Here is a 23,645-nt window from a genome sequence, read left to right as displayed (position 1 = left end):
CTGAACTGTTGCCAGCAGGCGAGCGCATGCTCCATGCCTCCTGCAGAAGCTGTTAGCACTTCATGGAGCAAATTCCTGCATGGAGAAAACACCGGTGTGAAAAACAAAGAGCCCATGGGCAATATGGAGGCTTGAATTCACCTGACCTGCTGGGGAAGGACTCTCTCAGAGGTGGTTTCGGGCAGCAAAGAAACAAAATCAAAGCTGAATAATCTCTCAAAAGCCTGAGAGAAAAAAGAAAGACTGGCAGCTCCTGAGCACCAACTGAAGCCTGAAAACAAAGAAGAAACCCAATTACACTAACTAATGCTCCAGCCAGAACTTTAAGATTTTGAGGAAACAGCTCATGGTGCTAAATGGAACCCTTGTGGTTTGGTGTTGTGTGTCCCCCCCTTGCAGATCATGGTTTTCATACAGGGATTCAGAGTCACAGAAAGGGTAATTTATGCAGTTCAAGCAAATTTATCTAAGTAGACCCAAACATCTGCTTTCTTATGCTGGTGTTTACAAGGCTGGAAATGTAGATGTTTAGACTTCTCCAGGTGGGTGCGGTGCACCCCAGCAACACCCTTGCTCGCTGCCAGCCCTGGGAGCAGGTGAGAGAGGGCTGAGCTGGAGCTGAGGGGAAAGGCACCTTTGCCGCATGCCCTGGAGAACACACAACGCTGGCAGTGGCTCAAGTAAGTAGCAAGAAACCAGTTTTTTTCTGCCTGGTTTACGTCTACCAGAATGTGAAGAGAGTCTGCCCCAGATGCGTCATGGTATCATACTACCGTTGTATACTTCCAAAGTGATCAGGATAAGATAACGTCTGGAAAGCAAGTTATTTTTGTATTTTTAATTCTTGTAACTGGCAGCTAGTGTTCACTGTATTTTAAGGAGCAGAGATTTTAGCTAAAGGATTAGTATGTCATTAATCAATCCATTGAATATTCATGATTTAGTGGATTTTTCTCCCCCACAGAAGGAGAGAAGTAATTATTTTGGCTAGCACTTGAAAAGTGCATGTGTGCTGTTGGTAGAACTCCACTGTATTGGGCAAAAATAGAATTTTCCTATTAGACATGCAAACTGATCTTCTCTCCCCAATACTGATAAATACTCTTTAGTTGTTCTTCTTCTCTGTTTAGTAACAACGTTTCATGCTTTTTTCTGTAGGAATGTAATGAAAATGCAAAAAATGAGGAGAAAAAAAATCAACACCAAACATTGCCGTGGAGGTTGAGCTACTCCTTGCCGAAACCTGATTTGGAGAGTGGGGTCTTGACAAACCTTTTCATGTTTATAGCAAACTACCATTTTGTATTTGTTATTTTAATTTTGTTCAGTCTCGCAGTGGTGCAAAGCTCAAGTGAAATACTGGTTGTGGAGCGTGTGGGAGGCTGTTCTCAAGACTTATGCCACAAAGCATAACCTTTTCTGGTCTCCTACAGCCATATCCTCTTGGTGTCCGTCTTCAGTGGACTTTCTGGTCCTTACTGTTTTTTTGTTATCTGCAGTGTGCTGCTTTCTCCCCTGTCACTTTAGGGGAGTTATAAAGGTATCCATTGGTAGATAATACTGCAACTCTCAATGATACAGATAGCGTTAGGCTATTTGGAAATAGGAGAATTGGCCGAGTCTCATGCAGAGCGTGCTAATGGTTGTTGCTCAGGAAATGCTAAAGGGCACATAATGGCTGGTGCGAATTCTTTGGGTTTTGGGCTCTGGCAGTTTCTAAAACCTTGATCGTTGGGGCCAGGAGTGATTGTAGGATGACTGAGCAAAACTTCCTCTGAGTAAAAGAAATTAAGGGAAAGTTGTTGCTGCTGCTAAGAGTAGCACAGTAGGAGGAGTCCTGTGGAACGTGCAAAGTTGCAAACCAGTTCAGGAGAGGGGGATCAGGTTTTTTTAAGGTGCCCCTCCACCCCCGAAAGGCCAGTGCTGATTCATATCAAGCGTTTTGCCCCATGAGGCCAGCAGTAGAAAACCTTTCTCCTCTGTAATGGAGATGTTTTGCAGCTGGGTTAGTGAACTTCCCAGGCAATGGCTATTTGTTGTCAGCTAGCAGAGCTTCAAAGTCTGTACTGTTTAGTTCTATCCTTTATATAAAGAAAAGCAGCAACAGCAACAGATACCTGGGAAAGTTTTTGAAGTTAATCCTCCTGGATAGGGCAGGGGGGCTGTATGGCTAGCTCTTGAACGTGTGTGTATTCCTAATTTTTAGCACTCATGCTATTTCCCACACGAAGTTTATATATATTTTTTTTCCTACAGGTTTTTGGACATGTTTATTTTGTCCTGGCATCCCTCATTGGGACCACACACTGTCACAGTGGCCAGGTGTCCTGTAACTGTACACAGCAATATAGGGTCACCATAAGGTGAGTTGCGGCTTTCTCCTTCCCTCCCTGCTTTCTTTGGGGACTTAATTCTGCTTCTTTCTTGGCGGAGGGGGGCAAAAATACTCTCCTTGTCCTTCAGCAAGGAGCTGCTTCAAACTCTTGCATTTACTTTTTTTAAAAGATAGTAAGTTGTTTTTTTTGCATTAGGGTCATATTATGTAATAGCCATGTGCCAAACTTCCTTCAATCTAGCTTTTTACAACCGGTGTTTTATAATTAAAACAGATCTTGCTGTTTCTGCGTAATGCAACAAGGTTGACTTCAGTGGGAGCAACGCGTAATGAAGGGCTAGCAGGAATAGGTCATCTTTATCTGAGACTGTTTTAAAATAAGTAGCAGGTAGTTTTCTGTTTGCACGAATATTTCTGCTCCTGATGGTCTGAGGCTATGTGGCTTCCCGTTTTGGTAAACAACTCTGCAAAGTTGTGGGTTGTGTTTTGGGCTTTTTTTTTTTTTTTAAATAAAAATGCTTTTATTACTAGAGGAAAAAAATCTCAGTTGACAGCTCTGGAAACAAAACTCTTCTGTTTATCACGTGCCAAAACACCCCAGAAGAACCCCCAAATCTGCGGGTGTCACAATAAGCTTCCCCTCAGTGCCAGCAAAAAGCTTTCATGGTTTTCGGGAATTTCTAAGGTAGTTCTAGCTTCATGTCACCGAAATCATTCACAGCTTTACCCTCTTCGCAGAATAATAAACCTGAGTGTGGATGATGGACTGACCACGTTATTTTGAGGTCTGACTGTGAGTTATGTGCCTGTCTCCCTTCTTCAGTTTTGTAGCAGGGTCCTGGGTCTGAATGTAGAAACCATAGATTTCTTGTGCAGCTAGTACTAAATTAACACTCCAAATCCTTTAAAGCAATTTTAGGTTTGTTTCCATGGCATTGATTTTTTTGTTTCTTTTTGTTAATTATGGCTTGAAGGTGAGAGGGGATATTCTTACATCTTGAAAAGTTGCCTTGTAGGATACAATGACTCAACGTTGTTTGAATTTCTAATCCGTTTTCACCTCATGTTTTGGAAAAGCAGGGTTAACTGTGGCAAATGGATAAAGCTCTAAACAGGTAGGTTTACTGCGGTTGTTCAGTAGTAGCCATCCTCTCAGATGAGGTTATTCAGTATTCTGGCGTTAAAACCATGGATTTGAATTCTAGTTCACGATGTTTAACGCTACATCATTTTAATGCTTGAAGTATAGAGGATCCTTGCTAACCACCTCAGTGACAGCTCTGGAGCCCTTCCCTTGCACGGACACAGAATATTTGTGGCGACATACACGAAAGCCGGATGGTTTGCTTCGTTTGTGATTGAATGCCTGGGTAGAGAAAGCCACGTTTCCAAGTGCGAGGATAAAGCTTTCATCCAGGAAAGCCGGGGAGCGAAGTCCACGAAAGGACCACGCACCAGCCTGGAGGGCGGCGAAACTTTCTGTGAAACTGAATAGCAAGTGTGAATCATTCGCCACGATCCCTTTCTAAGGATAACGGTGTTATGGCCAGGCGGGCGTTAGAGCTGCTGCCGTGCGGCACTGGCAGCGACAGCCACAGCCGACGCCCGGGCCCTGCCGTCCCCTGCCGTCCCTGGCGGGGGGAGCCCGGGGGGCGCCGCTGCCCAGCTCGGCCCCGCCACCCACGCGCGGGTTTGGGTGTCTCTCGGCCCCGCTCCGCCGCGCGGTGCCCGCGCCAGGCTCGGGCCTCCAGCCCGGGATTTCCCGGCAGCCGGGCCGCGGCGGGGCGGCTCTCCGCAGGCGCGGGCGGTGCGCGGAGCGGCGCTTGCCGCAGCCTGCCGGCCCTGCGCGCCCGCGGCGGGGGTGGCGGGATCCGCCGCGGTGACTTTCCCTCTTCCCCCTCCCCGCGCGCCGAGAAGGGCGGGAGCTCCGCGCCCGCCCCCTGCTCCCCCCGCCCCGCCGCGGCGCAGCGAGGCGGCGGCGGCTCCGGCCGGGGCGGGGCGGCGGCGGCCGGCGGGGCATGCCCCGTCCGCGCGGCGCAGGAGCGGCCCCCCGCGCGGCCGGCGGAGGCGGGCGCGGCGGCGGCGCTGCCGCAGGGCTCTCCGGCCCCGCGGCCGCCCTGGAGCGGAGGCGCGGGCGCCCTGCGTGGGGCATGAAGTTGCGCCGGCGGCAGCGCGGCGGCGGGCGGAGCGGGGCGGGCGGCTCCTCTGCGGGGCCGTAGTCCGGGTCGGGCTCCGCCGCGCCTCGGCGAGCGGTGCTTCTCCTCGCCGGCGCCCCGCAGCCCTCCGCTCCCCGCCGTTGCTTGTCCGGCGAGCCCGGGGCTGGGCTGGGGCGCGCCGCTCCCCGCGCAGCCCCCCGCGCCGTGCGGCGGCGTGGGATGTGCGCGCAGCGGCGGGCACCTGCCGGCCCGCTCCCCTAGCCCCTGCAGGCAGCGCGGCGGCTGGCGGTGCCCCTCGGGAAGTTTGATGGCTTCTTTGAGGAGAGTCAAAGTCCTGCTGGTGTTAAACTTGATCGCGGTGGCTGGCTTCGTCCTCTTCCTGGCCAAGTGCAGACCCATCACGGCCAAGAGCGGCGACTCCTTCCATGACATCCATCCCAGGGCAGAAGTGGCCAACTTGACAGCCCGCGGCATCAGCTCCATCCAGGATGCGGTGCTGAAGAGACTCTCCCTCCTAGAAGATATAGTCTACAGACAGCTGAATGGTAGGAATAGTTCTGCTCTTAATGCCTTTTGGGTACGGTCGTGGGTGGTGAAAGGAGGCAAAGAGCGGGTGCACGGCTTGCTTGAAGTTTGCATGGTAGAACCATGGGTTTTCCTGTGTTATCGTGCAAACGGAGTCTCAACAGACTGAATCAATTTCGTATCTGATTTCCAAGTTCCGTTTGTGTTTAAAGCTCAGAGTACTTTGCACGGGATGGGAGGAAAGCGTAATAATGTAATGCTGCCTTTCAGGTTTATAGTACTGGTCAGGAAATTACAGTGTCGTGATTTCTGCATCAAATGAGAAGGGTGTTCAGTGGGTGAATACGGGTTGAAGCAGCAGGCTGTATATTGATTGAGGGAATGGCTTTTACTACTACAGAGTTGGTTTTTTGGAAGAGAGTTTTTGAATGGCTAAAGTATGTTGCATCATTTAGGTGCAGAAGGTCAGAAAGCAAAATGCGCTTTCTTTAATAAGTTAAGCAAACTATTCAGTATTTCCTATGGCTCAGCATTGACAGCTGCTAATTAGAATCTCAAGTAATGCTTCCCTTTATAGCGTAGCAAAGGGATTTCTATTAAAATCTCACCAGGTTCAGTAGTTCTGAGATGTAGAAAGGGAGTTTTAAAGATGCTGTGCAGGATAGAGAAACATGTTGTAAAGATGTAAGAAACCTAGGTGAGGTGCCTAATTAAAACACTGACTGTGGAAGCTAATTTTTTTAAAATTGTTCCCCGTAGATTCACAACTGGGAATGTGATCTCAATCAAGAGTCCCCTTTATCGCTTCCAATCTCTGTAGCTTTAATGTCTGCAAGTTTTTGTGTATCAGAATTAGCAGAGTTAATGTATTTGGCAATGTCAGTGTGATTCCGTCTCTGAGTTTTGAATATGAAGCTCATGCACAATTCTGTGCCATGTTGAACCGACAGCCGCTGTGCACTGTGTGTCCGTACTGAATCGGAGCTATTGCTGGTTATACTTCCGCACCGAGGATGTGAGGCAGGTGCAGGAATGAAACGGACCTTTCCTGGTGCACAGTAGTTGTCTCAGTGTCTGTGCATTGGGGAAGGTGCTCTACAAAATGAGCACTCACCTGTGTAGGAAAGTGTTCTTTATATTGCTACTTTATACACTTGCATGAAAAACCTGTCCTGCCTGTGAGGGTGCCTAGCACTACAAGATGTTGAAGCACCACTGTTGGGTGACAAACAAGGTGAAACAAAAGAATAACAAGGAGTAAGGTAGCAAGCTGGGTGTTATTTGCAATCAAACTGTGAAACTGGCAGCTTCTGGTTATTGCTAGCACAGAAGTTTCCAGGAAGATTTAGGCACTTATTTATTTTAAAAGGGGCAATAGCTGCAGTTCAAAACAGGAGACCTCATACTAGGACCTTGGTATTGGACAACTAATCATGATGCCATCTACCATTCCCACAAATACAGAGGGAAAGCTGAAATTATAAGTTATTACCCTTCTTCTGTGGAGATTAACGTGGGACTCCCTGCTCCGATGTGCTCTGGGGGCTGCTTTTGGAGCTAGCTGGTGCTTGTAACAGGAGCTGTGAGCATAAGGACAGCTCTGAATGTGCTGTCTCGTCTGTAGGCTGCTGTGGGCACTTGGAGTATGTTTACAGTGTGGTACAGGAGTCTGCTTAGTGCTGAAGAGCAGTCATGCACATAAAGACTAGGGGAGGCAGAGAGGTAATAGATATGTTGCCCATATCACAAACGTTTTCTTAGAGCAGGCAGAAAGCTGAGCACATAAACGTGTGACATCTTGTCTGGCCTCTGCATACTGGGGTGATTTATAGCAACACTGATGAGTCTGGCTAAAAAATAGCTCTGGCGTAGCGGTTACGTAACTTTGGGTCAAGTATATATTTGGTATGTGTGATTTTTAGAAAAGTACGATGTGCTCTGTTCTCTGAGTGATGTCTGTGTGTTGTGCTTCAGCAAGACATGGGTTTAGAGCAAGACGGGGGGGGCCAGGTGAACCCCCATCACCACCCACCGGCACTAAAAGGAAACAGTCAAGTGTGCTGAGACAGTACATAGGACTGAGGATGCGGAGGCAGCTGGACCGGCTTCCCCACCAGGAGTTTTCTGTGCCCGAATCGGCATTCATTCTGGGCGCTTGAAGTATACCTAAAGCTAAAATCCTAGTGCCTGCTTGAAGTATGCAAATATGAGCTCACTTCTTTTTTTTGCTTTTAGGATAGGGAAGTTGCATGCTGGTGTGAAGTGTCTAACAAAACCCACCATATGCTCTTAGACAAGCTCTCTGCCAAACGCATCCACTGAGAGAATTCTTTCTGTTGCGTAAGGTTGTGTTTTGTTTTAAATCTGATCTGTGGTTTAGCATGTACAAAATGTTAGAATATGGTATCCTATAGTGTAGCATGTGGAAAGCCTGCACCTCAGGGAGCATCGGGAAGCGTTTGGCCAAAGAGAGAAACTAAACCACAGTTTGGGTGCAGTCAACTATGGATTTTTTTCTGCGTTACAGGACTTGGCTGGATTTCAGTGGGAGTTGAAGTAATCTTTAAAAAACTGAATCTCTTAAAAAACTCCATTCTGTAAAGATCAAATGAGCAATCTGATCATACCATTGCTGTGTTTTTGTTTTTTGAATCATGTGGTGTAGAACATATTGGCAATAACAGCTCTCTGTGGTATGGCAACCCTAATTTTCTGTGTATGTATATTTATTTTTGTAAGAGTTGGCCATGAAAACAAGCTAAATGACACTGCCTCCAGTCTGGTAAAGGAATTATTTTACGCAGTCGTTCCTTTTGAATGACATTTCTCTGCAGCGCCATTCTGGAAATAACACTGGGCCCCCTCTTAGTCCTCTTTGTGCAAGAAGAGCTGTCCCAAACGTGGCCCAATCTGCCTCCTACAATGACTCCTCACTTTCCAGGTCACGCACCTTGCTGGCCTTGTAGTGTTTTCCAGCCACTTTTAGCTGGGGTTGCAGCTGCACAGAGCTACGTTGCGTCAACCATGGGACCTTGTTTCAGACAGTGGTTGAAAGTAGTGCCTTGGGGATGCTGAATGGGATCAGGGAGTCATCACAGCAGACGGTGGCCTTACTTAGTTTTCTTCTCTTTGTAATTCATAAAGTATCTGTGAGAAGACTTGGGTTTGTCCAAATTTGTCTATTCGGTCTTCTTTTGGCCTAAAACTGATTGAGAACTGTACGTGTGCTTTGTTCTTTCTAAAAGTTTATTATTCCTCCTTAGCTCATTGCACAAGTCTTGTGGGTTTTACTTTCTGCTTTTCTGTTGCTTTTTGCTGGTCTCTAATTGGATGACTCCCACGGTCACAAAGCAGTACGAGGGTGCCCTTTGAAATGGAGCATTTTGTATGTGCACGCACTTATCTGAGAATTCAGAGGATTTTTAATTTCTGTAGTCACTTTTATGGATGGAATTTTCTTGTTCAGCAAATGTTCAGAGAAAGCTAATGAAGGCCTGGAAGGAACGTGTGCATTTTACTCTGGGTATTAACTACGACTTGTCTTTTTGATCTGAACCTAATTTTTTGTGTGCTGACATTTACATAAGCAAAAATCATGGTCCAGATTATCTCCAACTTTATGGAGATTCACACAAATGAACTTTTCAGTTGGGTCTATGTTTACAAAGAGAGAATTTCTGTGCTTATGTGACAAACTAGTTAGCTAGTGAGGAGCTGGAGTGAATAAAGACTCGGAAGAGAGCAGTCAGCTTCTGCCACAACCATGGGCTTCCTAGGCAGCGCTGGGAAAACTCTTCGATTCACCCAACCCTCTCTCTCCGGAAGAGTTTGAGAAATAGTGCATTTGTAGGATCCTGAGACAGCAAAGGTGGGCTAACTTTTTAACATCAAAGTGGCATATAGGATGAATGACATGACTTGAGGAAAGTTGTAGTTTGCTTCATGAAACAGTGTACAAAGATTTTGCTCACCGTAAGGCTCCTCTCAATGAGGTGGGTCCCATGTCCATTGCATGGTGAGAAGCTGCTCATCTCCCCTCCTACAAGCAATGGCCTTGGGGGAATTGCCCAGGTAGCTTTTGTCTGGCTGTGTTTCTTCTTCCTTGAACTCTTGCATTACTGTCCTCCACCTCCCTTTGTCCTCTTGAAGTTGTGCTTGATCCCACCCTGGGTGTAGGAAAGGGAAATGTTCACTGGCAGTGCAGTGTGCATTCACCCCCCTCCCCAGAAGGAGAGAGGGTAAAGCTGGTGCATTCCTTCAGCGGTGCCTGCCCAAGGTAGGAGAAGCATTGAGAAGTTGGACATCTGCTACTGAGGCACTGAGAGGCTGGTGGGATGTATAGGGTAAATAAGCAGGTTTCCTTATGTGTGCAGAGCGCTGGGGCTGCACCAATGTTGAGTATTCATCCCAGGTAGGAGGAAAGAGCCTGGATCTGATTTTGTGTGTTGGTTTTTGTCTCTATCCTTCTGAGTCTGATCCTGTCCAAAAGTGGGCAGTCCCCTGTTCTAAACCCTGTTCGCCAGAAGCTCCTGAATTCAATATATAAATAGTTCAGTCATTAGATAGCGCTGCTAGTTTGAGAATAAGAAGTGCAGAAGGGAGAGTACTCTGAATAAACCCTTGGTTTGCATGTGGGGAAGCCATCATCCATATCTACCATAGCTGAGCACCTTAAACAAATATAAGCAGATCAGTTCTGCTGGTCACTGGTGATCTAAGGAACCTTCCACCCAGCCACCTCCCAGGTGTGCTGGGGTAAACACCTCTGTGTCTACCTGTGCATGTTCAGCAGAGGTCTGGGTCTTAGACTAAAGCCTCCAAGGAGCATGAAGGCTATAAACTCCCTCTCTAGTGCTTTTTGGCTGATACGCAACAACAGCTGAATCTAGTAAGTGCTCAACTGCCTGGAAGCCAATGAGACAGGAATGATGTGGTGTCTTTCTGAGTAGCATGAAAAAAATATAAAAATTCTTTACTTCAAGCTAAATATTAGTAAGACAGAAAACACTGTGAAAGGGCACTGCTGACTCATCCTAAGGTGGTCTTATAAATTTTATTTTGTAAACTCACAACAGATTATGTATAGGATCAGGGAGAATGAAAGCTATTTGCAAATTGTTGTAAATGAGAGGCCAGTGATGAAGAACCACTGAAGCTGGCCAGAAAATGGGTGAGCACAGAAGGTTTTTCCCTTCACGCTAAAGAAGTGCACAGAGAGTAAACTGCTGCTTTACCAAATGTTAAAAGTTGAAGAGGAACTTAAAATTCCTTGGTGGTTAAATAAGCCTATGTTCATTTTTTAAACAAGCTTGCATCTGTGCTTTTGCACATGGAATTATTTGCACATGCTGAGATATGAACAAGTGCATGCCAGCAGCCTCCCTGCATACAGATTGTGCTCTCGTCTGCTTATCCAATTAGGAAATTAACTTTGTGAGGGTTGCATATGGACATTGAGGCTGATACTGAAACACAGCCTTTTGCATGGTCTTGCTATCCCCCTTGTAAAATGGCACTTAATTAACTTAAAACACTTTAGAGATATGTGGATTTACTTCCCATAAGGATAAGATAATGCTTATCTTCTATAACAGTTATCATCCTCCAGGTACATTGCAAACTTAGCTAACTACGGAGTATAAAAATTATATATGTAAATAAGGCAGATTAAAAGTGGTTCTATCAGCCATTTATGTATTGCATACATAACATGTAATAGCGTTACACCCACAGACTAGTAATATTAAGATTTTAACAGGTAGGTAATATATTAACTAAGATGCTAAGGAATTCTCTGATTAAGATAAACCACTAAATGTAAATAATTGAGAACAGGGAAATGCTGTTTGTAGGCAGAAGGGCCCAAACTTTAATCATGTTAATGAAATAAAATAGCTTTTTATACGAGCACAGCCTTGCTGGGTGAAATCCTTTGATATAAGAAATGACGATAAAGATAAACTCATACGCTATGGGGATGTGACTACTGTATTAACTGATGGTTTTCACACAGGATCTGAGATGCTGTTTCCCTGTCTACCCCACTACCATGATGTTTCTAAAGCAGAAACTAACTGTATTATTTTGTATAGCCTTATATAGCTACTTGATAAAAATTGCAGCTTTAATATTTATTATATACCTAACAGATCTGATTGCCGTATTCCCCATTAGGAATAATGCAAATTATCCAGATTCAGTACATGCTTTTAGAAGTTCTCAGCCTAAACTTAGTAACTGCAGGAGAGTGGTCTGCATGGGCTTGAGACATCTGAGAGCTGCTGTCTGTAAATTATTCTTACCAGGTTTGTGGAAATTGGGTCTGATACCGATTGAAGAATGAATAAAAGAAATACTTCTTAGAGAAATAATAGAGGTAAAACATGAGGCTTCAGATAGTCATTTAGAAGCATCTGGAAGGTTAGACGTTAACATGACATTTAGTTTACAACCCGGCTGACTAGGAACTGATAGATAATTTTTGTTTTCGATAGTTGTTTGGCATCATCATCCGAATATTCACTGTCATTGGCAATGAATGAGTAATAAGCCACTAACACATTTATCATGCAGAGACAACACAGGATTCATGAGATGCAACAGCAATGACTAGAAAATAGTGACAATGTTGGTATTTTATTCTTGCATATTAATTCAGGTCTGCTCGAATGGAGAAACAGAACCTTACCTCGATGGTAAAATTTACAAAGGTATGTTAGATTTACGCTGCAAAATTAGTTAGGCAGAATTTAGGAGCATTTTTATAAGGATACAAAAAAAAAAAGTGATGTGATTATGTGAATTACAGTATTATTTCCAAGCCTCAGTCCGGATCAGTGGTGTACTATTGTGTCTCCAGTAAGAGACATTTGGAATTGGATGCATTTGGCACAACATGGGCATCTAGTGACATTTTGGTGCCCGAAGGCATCCTGCCTGGCTTCCAGCTGCCACTCCAGAAGGGCACTCAGCCATTGGTGGAGTGTCACATCTGCTGGGCTTGTGCAGCATCTTGGATACCCCGAGGCCTTTCAGATGGCAGCAGGCATTGCTGAGATGACAGTCGCACGCTTGCCAGCTTGGAGATCTTCTGCTTTGATCAGGGAGGACAGACGGATGAAGTTGGCTTTAGGCATATGCTGTCAATGCGCTTGGATTTTGGGGAGTCCTTCTGGTCTACTCTTGGCCACCATCTTCCCTCATTACTTCTCTCCTGGCAGAAAGCGTATGCACTTCTAATAAGAAAATGCTGTGTGCAGCCTGTGAGCAAATCTACCTGTTAATAAGGCATAGCACAAAAGAAAATAGAAATGAGCCTTCTCAGGTAATTAAAAAGGTTTTACTCATTTTGTGATTTATGCCACTAATCTTTATCTAAAACTGAACAACCTGGTCCAGATGTTACGGCGGGCTGGCAGGCTGCCAGTTCCCAGCTCCTACAGATACACCTGGATCCCGGGGTAGGTGAGGACATTCTGCATGTTGAAACATTAAACTTAAAAGGGAGACTTTTTTTTTGGTAAGATGTCCTTATCGAAGCCTGCAAAGGGCTGTTCAAACTGAATACGCATAGTATTGACCCTCCTGTGAGTCAATAGCAGTGATTCAACTTCAGTAATATATCCTAGTGGTACAATATTATTTTTCCTAAACGTCTTTGGGAGTACTAGCAACCGTATTTTCTAGCCCCCAATCCCCGTGGTCAAATTTCTTCAAGAGATTGTCGAATGCTTTACATCTTATTGCTACAAGCGTAGCTAGTTCTGCCTATAAATCTAATAGATATCAACCCACATTCTGACATTCACTGACGGTTATCTAAAAATAATGTGGTAATGATGCAATGAGAGCCCTACGTAAAACATTACGTGCAAGGAGAGTGCTATGCTGAGCCTTGCTCTGCTGTCATTGAGCAATTACACACCGTGCTTCTGATGCAGTCTTAGGGCTCTGATGCTTGTGTCAGTGGGGAGATGCAAAGTTATCTGAAGAAGACAGACAATTCCCTAAAATCAGGAGTGAATTGGATAAAAATCGCGGTTTGCTTTTTCCTTTTTAGAAACCTGATGATCTGCTCTCGCATGCCTCTCGCTGTGTAATGAGTACCAGTTCCTATGATACTGCCCTCCCAGGGGTTCGCTCCCTGTGATTCACTCTGATACCTGATACCCACAGACGGCGATGCTAAAGGCTATCTGCCGTATTACAGCACTTGTTCAGCCTTGGAACAGGAAATACCTACAGCTTCACTCCCTGTAATACGAGAGTAATATGATAACTCTTGGTAAATGGATTTTTTTAAAAATAGGGATCTTCCTAGGTTGTCCGACCCAGGCTGTTGTGTAAGAGCACCCCTCTTCCCGCTGATAGGGAGAATGAGAGATCTCTTAAAAGCTGGTGCTGTGTCATACATAGTAAATCACCACTTCTTACTGCATAGCTGGCATGCCTTGTTGCACCTGATTACTTAATTTTAGCACAGTAAAACCAACTGTGAGATGTGTCAGCATTGGACGCCAAGGAAGGAAAGGGAATCCTTGGTCCTTCTTCCCTTTAGTACCCTCAGTTTATGTGCAAGCGGAAATGTCTTGTGTTCCTTCCCGTGGTTTGAAGTGCGATTGCTCAGCACTAGCACTTCTCTGGGGTCTGGCAGGGAGAGGCTCTGGGTGGGAAGGCAGAAGAGCTGGGCTCTGCTGCGTGCTGCCTTTGGGCCCTTGAGCATCCTTAGTCTCCCTGACTCTGTTCCCCAGCACCCAAACGGGATGCAGGATTTTCTTTTCTCCCATCTCCTCTATGTAACAGTAGGGCCTTTTTCTGTTCGTAGGCAATGGAAATCCAAATTGCTTTTCCTTGGCATGTCTAAGTGCTGCTGAGATACAGAAAGCGGAAAACCATTAAAAAGAAAAATCAACAGTGGATTAACAGACACCAACAGTGCCTTGGCTGAGTTATTTTGGGTGTTTCCTCAAGCTGCAGAGAGCATGAGAGAGTCAAGCAAGGTCTCTTACCTGATGGTCGTCAGAATTTATTTAACCTTTGTTTTAATCTTCATTTGCTCGTGTAGTATTTCGGGCCATGTAACGGCCCGCCATGGTTGTGCAATTTCTCAGAGCATAAAGATGAAGCGAGAAGGTTAATTTTAAAATGAAACAATTAGAATTTCTTTCTGGGTCTTTGCCTATATTACACCTTAAATTAAATCATGAGAGCACTCATGTTTGCACCAAATTACTACAAATTCTTCCAAAACAATTGCTTGATCATACTCTAAAAACACAAAGCAAAGGAGGAAAAAAAACAAAGTGAAAAGCCATTTAATGATATTTTAAAGCTTGCTTATATTCCATTATTGGGTTTAAAATAGTTTTTGCTGACCTTTGTGTGTTTTTAGTGTGTAGCACCTTTAGTGAAGTGCGCTGGAACATTGAATGCTTTAAATAGCTTGGAACATAAAAACCCTATTCTGCTAGATTTTATTTCAGTTTTTCATATTTGCATTGACAGGACAATAATAATAATAACCATTACACTTGTCTAAACCTGTAGTCAAGGCTGGGGCCACGTTGTGCTTTGCCCTTTGCTAAGTGTAGACTAAACACCATAATGTGGAATTTCAGTTTGCTTGAAGTTGTTATTCCTGTAATCAGAAGGGACTGGTGTCACCATTAAGGGCACCAGGCATTCAGTAGGAAAGGGTTAGGTCTCAGTTTTTCCTCCAACATTTTGTGTGATGCTGGACAAGTCACTTGGATGTTTTTTCCTAATATTATTCTCAGTTAGGGGTTCAAGTTCCCTTGTGTATTACTGAGTGAATGTTTCAAGGGCAGAGAGAGATGAAGAGGTTTCTATATGGGAAATGGTATGAGAACAAAGAAGAAGCGGCAGATGTGTTTTGATGATTTGAAAATATTTGGAATTAAAAGGTAGGAACAGAAAAAGTGGGAAAGAATAGCAGAGATGTTTGCCTCGCTTCTTACTCCTTACCATAACAAGTGACAGGAATGTATCCTTAATTAAGTGATTACCACTCATTTTACATTATGACCCTGCCCAGCGGCCCTGGCTGGTTCATGTCCCATATATTTGGTGCTATAACCCAGTGAGAAACAGGCCATTCCCAAGCCGCTTATCATTTAACGAGATAGATCACGCAACAGAATGAGGCAGAAGATGGGGGGAGAATTAGATGTAATGTTGTGTTAATTCCCTGTGGCTTTTGGATTTAAAACTCATGTTGGTTTAAATCTATATTAATTATGTGTTGACTAGGTTAAAGGGGAGATGTGTAAGAAAATGGAATAATAGAGCAGGAAGATGTGCAAGCGAAGCTGGAGGGAAGGAGGGAGGGCTGCAGGAACAGTGAGAGCAGAAGGCAGGGGTGAGGTTTCATCCAGGAGCAACATGCTGAGCCAAGTTATGCAGTTGAAGGGTCTCTGGGGGCTTTGAGGGCTGGGGAGGGGGCAAGCAGCAGCTTCTATCTGTGTACTTCCTCAGGGTTTCTGCCCTCAGAAGCTTTACTTGCCCCTGAGTTATGTGGGACAGCTTCAACATTTGGTTCAAAATTAGGAAAATATCCATCATGCACCAATTTGTAAAGGGACACACAGTGGGACACCGGTTGTTGAAGGTGGGGGGACCAGAAGTCTCAATTTGGAGGAGCAGATGCTGGTGGTGGGGCAGGTGCTCTTTCGATAAGGCTGATTTGATTGACCGTGTGCAACGCCCAAAGGGACAGAGCTGGTTTTTAAGCTCTGCAGATGGAGGTCAGAAACAAAACTGCAATACCTGGAGAAATAAATGAATAATTAACCTAATGGGCCAGGGATGGGTGAGCTGCTTTCTCAGATGTGAAGGGGGATGGTTCAAATGTGGTGCTGTTTGATTAGTGCTTGTGCTATGAAGGGACAGTATGACAGCTGGATCATGCAGATGATTTATGGGCATGCAGACAGCTTTCATTTAGAAATCTGCCCGTCAAGAGTGTCTAAAGGTAGTTACCGGCTTTTACAATATCTTACATGGAAGGTGTTAACGGGGGTCAGGTCATATTGACTTCAGTTGTCTTTGGATCAAGCACTGAATCAATAAGTGACTTTCTGGAGGAGTTTAATAGCTGTTCTGCACAGACATAAAAGGGGTTAGGCAGTAAAACAGGATTTTACACTTTTATCAGTCTTTTCTTGGGAAGTTGCTCAACTTCCAAATACTAATTAATGCTACGTTCCTTCCACAAATTTCCCTCCCTACTGATGCTGCCTGTTTGATCCTGTAGAACAGCATCAGACCTTCCAAATTAGAACCGGCTGCCAGGCTACAATGAGGAAAGAGACTATGAATGGAAAGGAATAAACCTTCGACATCACATCCCAGTTTGAGGCATCCAGCATAATTTATGCTCTTTGTGCAGCTGTTTGGAAAATCCTGGAATTCCCTTGAATTATAACTACCGGAACTGCATATCCAGAAGTACCCAGCTCCAATTACAATTACTGGAGTTGCATATCCAAAGAAAGTAATTCACTCCAAAGCTGCAGACCCAGTTGTAGACACCTGGTAGCATCTTATTCTGAGGCTGCCCAGCCTTTTCCATCATGAGAAACTGCTTTAATTTGTTTATCGTTTTTCCAGTTAGGCTGAGATGGTCAGATATTGTCAAGATCATGTTTATCTTTAATCCCAGCAAACTGGTCCAGATGTTTTTGGAAATGATGTATGAGAAAAACATGTACCATTGTTCCTATGGAGGGACAAAAGCTGGTACAAAGGGAAAGGGAGCAGAAGGACTGAACTGGCAGCTCCAAAAAAATGGGGCTGAGAAACCACAGGAGCAGAGAAGGAGGGGGATGAGGAGGCTGACATGGGTGGGCAACATGGGAATCGGTGGGGAGGGAGGGCATGGGACAAGATGTCCAGGCAGGGAGCAGTGGCCCCAGGGAGCCGGGGTCCTGGGGGCATCTCTGTTTTGCTACAGGAATGTTTGAATGCAGCGCAGTTGCTTGGTGGTTTTGTTACAAGTAGTGGAAAAATGGCCGTCTGCAAAAAAAGTGTTACTTTCAACTTGGTATTTTATATAAATGAAGTATAACTAAAAAGAATAGGTTACTTCCAGAAACTTTAATGCCAAATGTGGTTCTTGGGTATTTTTGCTGGTTTGATGATTAAAGTGTTAGCCTTTTAGAGCATTCAGAAGATGTGTGGGTATAAAGCCAGGGCAGGTATTATTAGCTGTGTATAGCAAAACAATACAGTCACTGTGGAAAAATTATGGGTTTTGTGCTGAAGCAGATATTTAACCTTTGTTTTTACAACTCCAGAAATGAAGCAGTTTGTTTCTTAATGTAGGCTTAATGTTCAAAGTGTATGCTGACTGGATTTTCACATCTGAATGTATGAAATGCTCGGCTATTAAAATCTGTTCTAACGATCTCTTTTCCCATAACTCCTAATATTTGCCATTTACTAATTATGATGTGCCTAAGTAGTTCTCATTTGTAGTAGGTATTTTAAATGCTGCAGCTGTCCTAGTTTCAAGCTAACTGCTGTGACTTTTTTTTATGTCTGAGAATTGAGGAGTATTGGTTATTTTTGCAGGTTGGCATTAAGTGCTCGCCTCATACTGTTCTTCATTAGAAGGTTTTTGATATACAGGTCCCCAGTGGAAGCAGAAATAGTTGGACTTGGCAAAGGAGCAGCAGTGCTGGAGAACACATATTTTCAGTGAGCATTAGTTCGTGGCGTAAACTCATGCCGAGTCAGCGAGGACATTACCTAGGGGTGGTTGGTGTGGAGCACTTTTTGATTTGGGACTTCCTGCTCTATTTGTCTTTTTTTTTTAATTCTTAGGATTTTCCAGCAAATTTATAATAGGGGAAATGTGGCTATTTGCAAGGTAACAGCCTGGGCAGCAGCTTTGCAAGCTTCCCAAGCAGCTTGTGGGGAAGAAGAAGACAGGGTGGTTTTTTCATGGTCCATTTTGCTGCTCCAAGGGCCAGTGTAATGGGACCATGTGAACTAGTTTAAGGCCCCACAGATGTTATTGAGGCCATTGATGTTATAGTCTGATGGACCTCCCTGCAAAACAGAGAGCCGAGAATGCAAGAAAAGTGGTTGTGCTTGAAGGAAGAAGGGGAAATATGCAACTCGGAACAATTTAGATGCTCTGCAAGCAAGGAAAGCCTGTTAACTCAGTTGTCTGTCCTCCTTGCATTTCATTTTACCCGAATTTTACCTGTTGTGGTTTTTTTTTCTTTTTTCTTAATCCCATTTCTCAGTCACCTTCACCAGAGGCAACTCCAGCTGTGACTTGACAGCTGCTACTGTCTTCTCCAGCGTGTGCTGCCAAAAATCCCAGTTGATTCTAGGGCTTAAGGCACAGTGCTGTCTATTTTCTGTATTCCTTCCTGTTGTAAAATGATATATATTAATATTAATAATGCTCTTTCTAAATTCAGAAGCCTCCAGGCCTATTGCAATTACATTTTTTTTAAACCTCAGTTTTTGGCAGGTATGTCCTGGCAGTAAACACGGCTTATGAGCACATCCCAGAATACGGGCAGTGCTTTAGGGTTAGGTGCAGTGGACAGTACTCAAGTCTGGAACCAAATCCTTAAACTCTTAAGGAAGCTTGAATGTAAGTGAAAGCTTTGAATATAATCTTTTCACTTCACATCCTGTGAAATAATTCCTTCTGACTTGGAAGAAGAGACGGTGGTGCCAGGGGTACGATGTGCTGCATGTCCTTCTCATGCTGAACTTTGCCAACCAGCAACAGCTCCTCCTGCACAGACCTAATGTGGTTACATATTTACTGAGCTTATTTCTTGCTTCTTGGCCATGGGCTTCCTTCCTGCTGTCTAGAAGGCAAAATGATGCTGCTGTTAGAGGCACCACCAGACCTACAGCCTCTATCTCTCTCTTTCCTCCAGAAGTTAAAAAAAACCAAACCAATATTTTTCCTTTTTTTGCCTGCTTCTTCCTTTGCATTTCTCACACCTCCACACTGAGCCTTGGCTTAAAACCTTAAGAGTTGAAACTCAAGAAGTTGGGAAAAAAAAGCTGATCTGGGAGTCTTCTGACTGGATCAATGGAGCAAAAGAACAGGCTGAAGTTGCACAATTGTGAGTTGCTGTGCAGTGTCAGGGTCTTGTACCAGGCGATTATCTTCAGAGGTGCATAAGGCAAATGCTTTTCCAGTCTTAGGAAATTCCTTTACACTTGAATTTTAAAATGCTGATTTTTTTTTTTTTTTTTAAACAAAATTGCTGATGGGGCATTCAAGTAATAATGAAATTCTTGTGGTTCTTTTTCTTTGACTCATTTTTTGGATGTTATTAGATAAAACCTTTTCAGTATTTGCCTTCTGTGAGCACTGGAATTTCTTTTTATGCCATTAGTTGCATTTTCTGCAGTAGGCATACTCAATCCTGCCAGGCACCCAGAGCTTCCTAAAAGGAGCTGAGTGGCAGCAGCCATCCCTGCAGTCTGCAGGAGCCCAGGGTGCCCAAGCCCCGGAGGAAAGCTCAGCTCCCCCCACAGTGGTCCCTTGCGTGTTTGATGATCTAGGCTGAAATTAGAAGAAGCTGCTTGGTTCAATCAGCATGAACGTTTTCTGTGAGTCTGTATGGGGACAGCTCAAACCGCTGATAGTGTTTAAAACCCTGTAGCCCAGTCTGTCTGGATCGTAAATTCTTCTGATGAGTGGATCCTGCCTGCATCCCTTCATAAGGGTGGGTTGGGAAAAACCCAAGGAACTTGCTTTCATCATTTCCAGGGACTTCAGCGGGATTAGGATCAGGCTTGTCTTATGCGCTTTATTAATCGGCAGTACGAATTGGAAGGCTCTATGTTAGGTTAAAGAAATAAAAAGGTAGGGCCTAATTTTCAGGCTGAAATTGGTATGAGATGGGCTTCTCTCACATCAGTCCCTTGAGCTTTTACAGTCTAATTCAAGAGATTTTTTTTCTTCTTTTTTTTTCCCAATTGCTAGGTCACGAAGACCCTTTGTATGCCATTTACATTGTGTTATCTGTTGGGGACTTGGACTTGTAGCTATGTACCACATTCAGAACTAACTGTATGGCAGATACCTTGCAAGCTTTTGTTCTTTTTTCATGTTTCAGGGTTTTTTGACAAGTAAATGCAGTTTCATATTTATACCCACGCCAGGGATAAATCAAATTATTCTGAAATTAGCCTTTGCTCTTACAATGCTTTGCACATTTCTAATATTAAGAAGATAAGGAAGGAGACGAGCAAACCTGCTTTGAAGACGAGCTGATTTCCATAGCAGGCAGAGTGACCTACTTAAAGGGAGGGGGAGAGCAAGCGGAGTAGAAAATGGGCTCTTTATTTATTTATATAATTTTAAAGTATCTGCGTCAGTGCTCCCCTGGCTGAGCCCTCTCCTGACAATCACCTGACAGAGTGTTGAAGAACTCAGAGCTTAAGAAAGGTCGGTTGTCCTTCAAGAGTCTCCTTTGTATTAAAAAGACTTGTGTTGGCGTTGCAGCCGGGGTAGAACTGTACAGCTCAGTGCAGAGGCATTTGGTAGATGACAATGACAAGATTCAGACAGGGCATTGGGGGAATGTTAATCACAGTTTAACATTTGTAGGAAATCTACTTCATTGCTTCACTTAAACGAGAAGGAGCAGAGTGCCTTGCTTTGGGGCTCTTGAGCATCATGTTCAAGAGCACGGGGTGTTCGGGAACATCCTCGTGGAGAATTGCCAAACGGCACAGCAGATCCGGAGATCCCCCAGTAGATGAGTTGGAGCAGCAGATGGGTGGTGAGGGGCATTTGCTTCTATTTTTACACGCTCCTAGTTTGGTAGCTAGAAGACACATGGAGTTGTATGTACGTATGTGCCATCAAATAAACACTGGCTGGGTGGGTATATGGTTTGTGGCCTTTTTTCTTTAAAATGGGCTCCCTTAGTAATAATGTATGTCTGATTCAGGTCTGGTACCATCTTAGTAGGGATGTAACTCTGCAAAACAACATCAGTGTCTGGAAGGCCAACGCTGTCCACGGGGCTGGAGTAAGCAACACAAGCACATGCAGTTACAGCTTGTTGCCCTGTTTCTAGTATGGTCATTTCCTTTGGTGTGAAGTCAGTGTAATGTGTGCCCAGATCAGAATGACCATGGGTCACACCAGACATTGACTGCATGAATTTATACAGTAAAAGCTGATTTATCGGTCCCAGTGGCTTTATAACTTGTTTAGAGAACCAACACTCGCTTGGTTGCTGAAGGCTGGCTGTGCCCTGCTGGTGCTGGCTTGTGGTCTGCAAGCTGTGTTTGTATCCTAGCTTGATTTGCATCATCTGCAAGACAACTTATGTATCCAGAACCTGAGTTGGGTGCAGCTCATGCATTACAAGAAACTGTGATGATCTGAGCTTTCACATGCTCAGAAATTGATAGATACTCTGCTCTTGCATTTAAAGTATTATGATGTCCTGATAGCCAGAAGGGGAGGACAGGTTGTTAGTCTGAGCTTCTGACTGAGACAGTCTTGTCTGAGCTGATCTTCTTAACAACTTTATGTAGAGGTGAAGATTCGTTCATTTAGTCAGAGAAGGTACTAAAAAGTTTTCTTTGCTCACCCTGCATAGTGATAAATACTTCGTAAGAACAATGTGCGTCTGGTTGTCTTTGCCTGAAATCTTTATTTCTTCCAGTACCTGAGTGGACCGAGATGAAAACTTCCCTGCCCTGTGGGTAGTTGCATTTCATTGGAGTTGAGTTTGCAAAGCCCGTTGGGAATTTGGCAGGATCTATGAACTAAGTTAAAAATTAAGAACTGACGAGTAGGTGAGAAAAGACTGCTCACAGCCACCTCAGGGCATTAATGCTCCCATAACAGCTTTATTCTATGTTATTGTCCCCTGTTGTTTTTTTAATAGCATTTCTTTTTCTTTGAGTCAAAACTCAGCTCCTTTTAACTTCCGTTCTTCACTAAGACTAGTAAATCTGAGAAGTCTAGAGGAAGTCTTGTGGCCTGTTTTAAAAGTTTTATATGTTTTAAGTAACATTTATAAAATAGAAGTTTATTGACCCATTGCAGAGAGGAAAGTATGTCAAGTCAAGCTGACAGTAGTGGGGAGAACTGCTGCTCCACTGCCTAAAATATCTCCTGGTTGTGTTGTTCCTCAGCCTTTCCCCCCCAGGGCTGCACTGTGCAGGGACTTTGAGTGGCTTCTTAGTCCCTCTGTGGGTCTGGTAAGAGGTAGACTCTTAACTCCAAGATATGGAGAAGAACATTTGTCGAGACACTTGAATCAAACACTTTATTCCAGTGGAAACACTTCGCAAAGACCACTTAGGTTCTCTGGGAAGCACTAACTCACCTGCACGCAACTGAGCTGGGCAACGTGGCCAAGAAAGAGTGGTCACGGCAGCAAGGGGAGAGTGGAGAAGCCACAGAATCACATGCAGAGTGGCCAGCAAGGGCTTGTGCCCCTTGGCAGTCCTGTGGTTGTGTGAGAGCGTAACTTCCAAACTTGGCCAAGCCACCTTCCCCAGCACTACTGGTAGCAGGGCTTTGGAGAAAGACCATGGGAGACCTTCCTTTTGTCTTTTAGCAAGTTGTAAACTTGCTACCTGGTAACTTCTTAGGTGCTCCCGACTTCTGGGGAGGTGCAATGAGTAACCATATCTTGCTTTTTATTTTTATCATTCAGCATTGCAGAGTTCTGTCATGTCCTGTGAGCTCATCTGCCTTCTTTCCAGGGTGAAGAGTCCTCGTTTATTTAATTTCTCCGATATAAAAAAATATTTTTTAAATCTTTGATATCCTATTGCTTTGTCTTGCTAGATTTTTTTATACTCTTGTTTGTTTGTTTTTAACTGGAGATGACTAGAGCTGCACCCAGTATTCTGGGTGTGAAAGCGAGGCCCAAAATAAGGAGGAAATACTTGGGCCAGATGTTGGCAAAATGGCATCAGTATTTGCAGGAAAGTCAAAGACATTCCTTTATATGTAATTCCTACTATTAATGTTTAAAGTGGTCCAGGCCTCAGGTGGATGGTTTCTCATACCCTGGATTGAATGGCTCTAATGCTTAGAAGTCTTCCTCTTCCCACCCTCTTTCCTCCGGTGTCTTGGTGCTGCAGAAGGCAAGACTGGAAGATCCCTTCAGTCTCCCAAATCTTTGGGCTTGCTTAACAGGGTCTGTAGAGTCTTGGTGTATCAGAAAATATAAGTAAGGTGCTTAAAGCTGAACCCGAAATGACATGGACTGTTTGAGCCACTTGTGGGACTTTAGACCATTAATTTTGTTAGTATCATGATTTATGGAGTTCTTAGGAGCTAATGGTACCTCCTCACCTCCAAGGATGTGTTTTACCTGTTCTCGGTGGGGTTGCAGATGGATCTTCCCCCTTCTCTGTGAATGTGCATGTTGTGGAAGTTTGTGGAGCTCTTGCTGAGCGGAATGTGGCAAGTCTGCACTTGTTCCAGTCTCCGCTCTGCAGCTATTCCTCTTGTGCGGTGATCGTTGCAACTCAGTCTTTTCCAGTCTCGCATGATGAACTCCCTTGCTAATGTCAGAAACCAGTAAGGCTTTGATTTTTTTTTTTGTAGCACTTGTATTTAATGTGTACGTCGATAAGATGCACGTCAG

At 44.4% G+C, this 23,645-nt stretch overlaps 1 protein-coding gene across 1 annotated transcript in view; it reads left to right on the top strand.

The window, feature by feature from the left end:
* Positions 1-4,708: 4,708 nt before the first annotated feature.
* Positions 4,709-23,645, top strand: part of GALNT17 (polypeptide N-acetylgalactosaminyltransferase 17) — a 226,719-nt gene continuing 207,782 nt past the window's right edge. Inside the window, exon 1 of the mRNA XM_076354461.1 lies at positions 4,709-5,036. Coding sequence (XP_076210576.1) covers positions 4,799-5,036 — 238 coding nt within the window. The 5' untranslated portion in view covers positions 4,709-4,798. The remainder of the gene's footprint in view (positions 5,037-23,645) is intronic.

The sequence above is a fragment of the Aptenodytes patagonicus genome, chromosome 17 (assembly GCF_965638725.1).
Source record: "Aptenodytes patagonicus chromosome 17, bAptPat1.pri.cur, whole genome shotgun sequence".
Classification (NCBI taxonomy): Eukaryota; Metazoa; Chordata; class Aves; order Sphenisciformes; family Spheniscidae; genus Aptenodytes; species Aptenodytes patagonicus.
This window is presented reverse-complemented; position numbering and strand designations above follow the sequence as displayed.